The sequence below is a fragment of the Perca flavescens genome, chromosome 1 (assembly GCF_004354835.1).
Source record: "Perca flavescens isolate YP-PL-M2 chromosome 1, PFLA_1.0, whole genome shotgun sequence".
Taxonomy (NCBI): Eukaryota; Metazoa; Chordata; class Actinopteri; order Perciformes; family Percidae; genus Perca; species Perca flavescens.
The window spans coordinates 3470175-3477654 of record NC_041331.1 but is presented as its reverse complement, the minus strand read 5'-3'; the positions used below and the strand labels follow the sequence as shown (position 1 = coordinate 3477654).

At 43.7% G+C, this 7480-nt stretch overlaps 1 protein-coding gene across 2 annotated transcripts; it reads left to right on the top strand.

Annotated features, from left to right (window-relative positions):
• Nucleotides 1-534: 534 nt before the first annotated feature.
• dhcr7 (7-dehydrocholesterol reductase) lies at nucleotides 535-7056 on the top strand. 2 transcript variants are annotated; one of them, XM_028578859.1, is made up of 8 exons: nucleotides 535-629; nucleotides 1897-2005; nucleotides 2923-3145; nucleotides 3237-3327; nucleotides 4146-4359; nucleotides 4509-4713; nucleotides 5550-5681; nucleotides 5845-7056. In XM_028578859.1, the coding sequence occupies exons 2-8, from the start codon at nucleotides 1899-1901 to the stop codon at nucleotides 6307-6309; spliced, it is 1437 nt and encodes a 478-aa protein (XP_028434660.1). In that variant the 5' UTR covers nucleotides 535-629; nucleotides 1897-1898; the 3' UTR covers nucleotides 6310-7056. The 2 variants fall into 2 exon arrangements, with proteins under 2 accessions (XP_028434660.1, XP_028434654.1); XM_028578853.1 differs by lacking the exon at nucleotides 535-629 and adding an exon at nucleotides 640-782.
• Nucleotides 7057-7480: the final 424 nt, after the last annotated feature.

The following is a 7480-nucleotide window of genomic DNA, read 5'->3' as shown; positions in this document are numbered from 1 at the left end:
TCTTTTTATCAACTGGGTACTCAGAATTAGAGGGTGACGTGTTTGATTTCTTTTTATAATGTGAGTGGTTTTGCTATTTAAGATGCCATAGGCATAATAGCCTACTTGTTTCAAATATGTATTTCCTAGAAACAAGACCGATCCATACATCTTGGTGGTATAAAATGCATGAAGGAGAAACCGTATGAAGAATTCTACCTAAGCAAAAGTCGGCTGTTAATCTCAATGCATTTATGATTGGTATTATAGTAATACAACAAATTATTATAAAAAATCTAGGATGTCAAAGGCCAGCGTTTGGCCACACAACGAAGATAATAATGACAGGTATTTCATAATGATGCCAGTTCCTCGTTTACTCTGGCTAAACCATTCAAACACTGGCGAATGTGTCAGGTGCTGGTGGCTCCAGTTAGAATTGCCCAATGAGAAGCCAGTTCACTTCCCAGGCCCGCCTTTGCACGAATACCATTGGTTGAATTGTGTTATGTAGTCGCGTTATGGGCGGAGTCTCTGGTCCTACGATGAGTTTTGCCCAGCGGTTGCATGATAACCAGCACCTGGTCGGCCCGGGAGGAAACAGGAGACGAGCAGCCCGCCTTCCTCTTCTTTCTGTCTTTTATCTACGGGTGAGTGAGCTACGATACAACAGAGCATCTGTAACGGGATTATTATCCGGTTTAACGCGTGTTAACTTTACGTTTAACGTCCCTAATGTCAATAATGTTATGCTACAAGGATGCAAAGGATAGCCTGTTGGTCGTCAACTATAATAATTCGAGGTAACTAAGTTCATATAGTAATTTAGCGTCAGAGTAGGCACGTGCAAGAGACAAGAAGTGCTAAAATGAAATCTTATTGAACACCCTAAAAACAGACGCTTTGGTTGACGTTATACAACGGCGGGTTGCCCCCCCTCCCCCACCTTTCCGTCCTCACTTATTTCATGAAGTTGCTGAAAAAAACATGGTTAACATGTTAATGTTAAAATGTTAACATGTTAATATTAACATGTTAACATGGCCATGTTGGACAAAACAGAGAGGCAACACTGTATGGTTATAGTACACTATGTTGTTAGAGTTCTGCAGAGCTGGTATTACCTTTGCTCCAGAGGTGTGTGTGTGTGTGTGTGTGTGTGTGTGTGTGTGTGTGTGCGCGCAAAAGAGAGAGAGGTTTGCAGTAATATAATAACAATAATAAGGTTATAATAATATATAAATAATATATAATAAGGTTTTATTTCAGTTGAAATATGTTCACATAACAGTTTATCCAGAGCCCTCTGTATAAGATAGCTTTTATCAAGCCAACTAACAAATTATTTATTAGTTTCAATATTAACATAAGAGGAAACTTCAACTATCAGTGGTGTGTGTGATCAGTAAGTTCAGTTGTGTAGGTGGGTGCATAAGTAAAAAGATGTGTGTGTGTGTGTGTGTGTGTGTGTGGGTTGTGTGTATAAGAGAGAGGGAGATTTGCAGTCACAGAGAACAGCATTTTAATTTCAGTTGAATAAAAATGGTGGCAACAGTCAATCCAGAGCCTCCTAACCTCCACCCAAGGCCCTGTGTGTTATGTCACATCTCCATGGACATGAACTTTAATCCCCCCCATTAACTCATTATCTGTTTATTACTATTTGGCTTGTGGAACGTTACATGTTTTCACCTGTCACGGCGCCTTCACTTTGGTTCATTTCTTAATGGAGTTCACACTAAAAGACAGAATCTGTGAGAAAATAAAAGATTGTATCCTGTTCATAGATGTATTGGTGTATTTGGTGCATGCCGCTGCATATTGCCTTAAACGGGTTGTAGTGGTGTAGAAAGTCCAGAAAGTACAGCACGCCGCTGTATAAGTGATCTTAACCTGATAACCTTAATCCTTCACCAGAAATGAATGATGCAGTGGCCATGGAGGCCACCAGGAGACGAACCCAGCACCGTGCCAATGGGAAAGCATCTGAACAGGGGGAGCAGCCAGCACAGTGGGGGAGAGCATGGTGAGTATCTCACAGGTTGCTAAAAGGCCATTTTGTCATCTAATATACTTCACAAGTGTATCACAAAGTTAAACTTGCCTTCAAGACTCCCAAAATGATCTTGTAAAAGAGTAAATTGAGATTGAAGGGAAAATGTTAGAGTGCTGCATACACTTAAAGATCTGACACAGTATCTGTTAGCAGCATTTTGGGACCACTTGCTAAGTGATCGACTCACTTTGTGTCCACACAGGTTGCGTTCAGGCACAGTATTGAGTCACTCGCGATTTGGCAGCACTCAGAATACAGAATGACTGTCGTTACTAGTGATGTTACGTTCTGTGCGGGGCCTCGAAGCGTGTGTTGTGAAATCCGGGGATTTTCTTGTGAAGTGCGTATGAAGACATGCAAAGCCTCGCTGCCCGTCCATACCACGTGACTGGTTTATGAAGTGGTTTGAATCTACTCGGTTTTATTATACATAGGGCTGGGCGATATTTTTGACCAAATACCTCTATCGATACCGCAACGATATTGTAGTGTTGACTATTGGTGCTTTCACAAAATATTTCCACAATAAGATTTTTGATAAATAACCATCAGTAATGTGGATATAATGACTAAGTGGGTTAAGGTAAATAATAGAACAGTTACAACAGTCTGGTAAGTTCAGAAAATGACATCACGTTACTGTAATGCACCGTACCGTCGCCTGTTGGGACACAGATGTTGTCCGTATCGTACCTGTTGGGACACAGATGTTGTCCGTATCGTACCTGTTGGGACACAGATGTTGTCCGTATCGTACCTGTTGGGACACAGATGTTGTACGTATCGTACCTGTTGGGACAAAATATTATAATATCCCCAATCGCAGCTTGAATGTGCTATCATTTTCAACTGCCCTCATGCTGTATCTGTATGTGATTCATTCTCAGGGAGGTGGACTGGTTTTCCTTGAGCAGTGTGATTGGCCTCCTTTGCTTTGCCCCTTTCATTGTCTTTTACTTCGTGATGGCCTGTGATCAGTACCAGTGCTCCGTCAGCCAGCCTCTGTTGGAGCTGTACCAAGGAGAGACCACGCTGCTCTCCATCTGGGCCCGGGCACCCTCCTTCACCTGGTCAGCTGCCAAGATATATGCCATCTGGGTGGCCTTCCAGGTAGGAAAAGGAAGAGTAAAGCGGAAGAATTGTCTTCGGCTCTTGCCGAACAGGCTTGGCAAGTGTTAAAACAAGTTGTGTTGTCCCTTAGGTGTTCCTGTACATGTGTGTTCCTGATGTTACTCATAAGTTTATTCCTGGCTATGTTGGTGGAGTGCAGGACGGAGCACGAACTCCTGCTGGTAATTGCCACACAAACCCACACTCAACCTTCCATAACATTTGTTTAAAGGGAAACTTTGTCGATTTCCAACTGACTCTGCAAATGCATCATCCAGCGAACGTTTGCCGGCGGGTGAGCGGGGAGCTCCTGGTGCTGGCGACATGGAGCACAGACTGTTTAAAAAAAGATGGGTGACGCATTTCCACTTCCTCCCACTGTACAAAAGTGAAGCCAAAATGTCCAGGATACAGGCACCGCCATCTTGTGATTTTGGAGCCAACGTCCAGAGTAGTGATCTGACTGACGGTGGGCATAATACACCAGCCCGACCAGTCGCGAGTCAGTCGCAGCTGTCAACCATGCCGTTCCACCCCGTTTTGTAGCATCAAATTACTAATAAAAATCAAACATAAAAAAAAATAATTAACACTTGAACAAACATCAGAGTGATCATAACAACCTCAAATGACAGAAACCCTCTTTGGGACAATTGTATTTGATATGTAATTGGATTTTTTTAGTTTGGCCAATGTCCCATCTGCTAGCATTGAGGAGGCGGGATTTATGACCTACAACTGCAGCCAGCCACCAGGCGGCGAAGGAGATGTTTTGGCTCCACTTGGCATGGAGGGTGTCTGGGCTCCGGTCATCTGCCTGTACTGCCCATGCTGCAGCGACACAAAGCCGGTTGAAAAACAGCAAAATTTCCCTTTAATTAAGAGGTCCAGTGTTACACCAATCGGACTCAATGATGAAAGAATTTTGTCATTATCAAACCAGATAGTATCTTTTAAATCAACCTCCTGTGCTTCCTCCACTTTCCTGTCACTACTGTAGGCCTGATTAACAAGTATGAGGTCAACGGGCTGCAGTGTTGGCTGATCACTCATGCTCTGTGGTATGCCAATGCCCAGTATTTCCACTGGTTTTCTCCCACCATCATCTTCGACAACTGGATCCCCCTGATGTGGTGTGCTAACATACTGGGCTACGGTGTGTCCAGCTTTGCTTTCATAAAGGCCTACCTTTTCCCCACCAACGCTGAGGACTGGTGAGTACTGATACACACATTACACAACGACAAGTTGTCGGTCTATCCCGGCTTATTATATCTTAAAAGGTAAACTAGTTATGGGCTTAGGTATTAGTACACAACTGTATCAACTTGTTTTATTTCCACCCTTTTTCATGATTCTGCAGCAAGTTCACGGGGAACGTCTTCTACAACTACATGATGGGCATCGAGTTCAACCCACGCATCGGCAAGTGGTTTGACTTCAAGCTTTTCTTCAACGGTCGGCCCGGCATTGTAGCCTGGACTCTCATCAATCTGTCCTACATGGCCAAGCAGCAAGAACTGTACGGCCACGTCACCAACTCCATGATCCTGGTCAACGTACTGCAGGTAGGCGGGAAGAAGGGAGTATTTTAAGCCAATATCTGTTGATGACCTGAGCAAATCTGTGTGCTGATCCTGTGGTTGCAGAAGGACAGGATAGGAACTTGCAAAAATTGCGGTTTGATGAAAAAGAGAAAAAAAGTGATTCCCCCAACACCCAGCTTTTCGATGATGTTCACGTCGCGTAATTACATCACTTCATAACGTTCCCATGGCAACAAGGGAAAATGGCTGCTCTTGTGTGAAGTAAATGCAACGTTTTTCAACTTTCTGCTAAGATATATGTGACTTTTTTGCAACGAAAATGCGTGGATTATGAAATCATGCAAGCCCCGCATATTTTGCACGGAAATCGGCAATTTATGCGGCGAAAGTGTGGCATATTTGAAAAAATGTGGCCCCCACATAAATATGCGGACTTTGGCTGATTAGGCATTGAATTATGCAATCGCATAATCACGTTTTTCTGGAGGGACTGATTTAGGTGCCACCCTAATCCAGGGAAAACTGCGGGGCCCTGTGAGGGCTCCGGGGAATAAACTCCCCAGAGCTAAGTTCGTAAGGACAGATTAAGCACAGTAACAAAACCACTGAATATAATTATTGAATACTATACTCATAAGTATAGTTAGAGAAAGTACATGCACTATGGACAGATCATCAGATCATTTGAATGTGTATACCGTTGAACTGTTTGCTATGTTGATGGCAGTAAGCTTGTCACGGTAGTCTTTGTTATCGGTGTTACAGTGACTGGGCTACACCGATTACATTACCTGCGGCGCAGTTTACGTAAAAAGTGATACCACCCCAAAAATGGGGTGTTTTGTTTTTTGTTGTAGGCCATTTATGTGTTGGATTTCTTCTGGAATGAGGCGTGGTACCTTAAGACCATTGATATCTGCCATGACCACTTTGGATGGTATCTGGGCTGGGGAGACTGTGTCTGGCTGCCGTACCTCTACACACTGCAGGTAACACATATGCATATGTCATAAATATGTACTTACATCCTAAATGGTCCTAAGCAGCATCATGTGAGTGGATTTCAGCTTATTTCAGCATGTCTGGCAGGGACATTCAAATATTAGGTTCATTTCAGCACTAAATGTAAATAAATGTGTTTTGTCTGTCCAGGGTCTGTACCTGGTGTACCAGCCAGTCCAGCTCTCCAACGCCCACGCCCTGGCTGTCCTGTTGCTCGGCCTGGTCGGGTATTACATCTTCCGCTCCGCCAACCACCAGAAGGACCTGTTTCGGCGCACCGAGGGCTCGTGCTCCATCTGGGGCCAGAAGCCAGCGTACATCGAGTGCTCGTACCGCTCCACAGACGGCGGCGTTCATCGCAGCAAGCTCATGACCTCAGGTTTCTGGGGAATGGCCCGCCACCTCAACTACACCGGGGACCTGATGGGTTCGCTGGCCTACTGTGCCGCCTGTGGCTTTGGCCACATACTCCCATACTTCTACATAGTATACATGACCATCCTGCTGGTCCACCGCTGTGTGCGCGATGAGCACCGCTGCAGCAGCAAGTACGGCAAGGACTGGAAGCGCTACACAGATGCTGTGCCTTACCGACTTATTCCTGGGGTGTTTTAGAGAGGGGGGAAAGGAGCGGAGGAGGCAGATCGAGAAGTAGGGTGGGGGCTAAGATTAAGGTAACATTTTAACACCCAACGTGACATCATGAGTTCGCGTAAACATACACGCCAAGTGGCGTTTTATCTGTACCCATTTTGAGTATGTCTACGCCGTATACAGCACGTTGCATTTTGAACAGCTATCCGCGTGTATGTCTACGCCGTATACAGCTGATGGGTTGCAGACTGATCTCAATAAGTGGCTTATGTATGACACGCCAATTCATATGCCATTTTGGCGTGTTATCAAGACACATGAGAATTTGATGTTGTATATCATTGTAAATGTAACACCTGTTGTTCAGTCAAAACAAGAATTTGATGACGTCACTTAGCACTTAGGTAGCCTATGATGGGGGCTTTTCATTAGCCTTGCCATTTTTAGACTAAATGAGTAATTATGAATGAAAAACTGATATATTTAATGATCAATTTTGTTGCCACTCTACTGGCTTAATGGACCAAATGTGATTGGTGGCTCCACTGACAAGACCCACCTCATAACAAGTTATGTTCTCTTTGTTTAAAGGTTGTCTGAGTGCTCCGATGTATTCACTGTCGTTTATCTAACTCCAGGGGAACGTTTGTTAGGTTAGGTTATTGCTTGTCCCTTGTTCCCTTGTTTCCTTGTTCCTTGTTTTTATTTCCTCAAACCAGCACTGCCTTTCTCGGAGCGATAAAGTAAAGAAACAAACTTCTCTTATGACTAATCTTTCTATCTTGTCTTTGGAAATGTTCACTGATCCATTCTTGAATATCTATTTGATAATTCAGAGTGGCCAAAGGGTTAAACTTTTTTGCTATTAATCATTAAAATACTTCAAGACAGAGATCCTAAATGAATCCAGCCATATAAATAAACCAGACATAGTTGTGAATGTGAAGGTCAAAGTAGCTAATGCAACAGTATATAATCATATTGAAAGACCACATCAGCTGGGTACAGAGCTGATGTTATTTCAATATTCAACACTGGGGGGCAGCAGATGACAGTTAATCCCAGTGGTCAGAGACTGGTATTTGTATACAGCTCTGCATAGTTGGAGTGGGTTTACCCAGTGTTATACAGTCTATGGGTTTACATAAAAGCATAAATTACACACAATCACTCAAGATATCGCATAGCAGTC

Excerpts from the sequence above, each read along its gene's own strand:
- dhcr7 (XM_028578853.1), top strand. The coding sequence starts at position 740 with ATGCAAAGGATAGCCTGTTGGTCGTCAACTATAATAATTCGAG. Across the intron at positions 783-1,896 it reads GTCAACTATAATAATTCGAG|AAATGAATGATGCAGTGGCC; the intron begins GTAACTAAGTTC and ends ATCCTTCACCAG. Across the intron at positions 2,006-2,922 it reads GCACAGTGGGGGAGAGCATG|GGAGGTGGACTGGTTTTCCT; the intron begins GTGAGTATCTCA and ends ATTCATTCTCAG.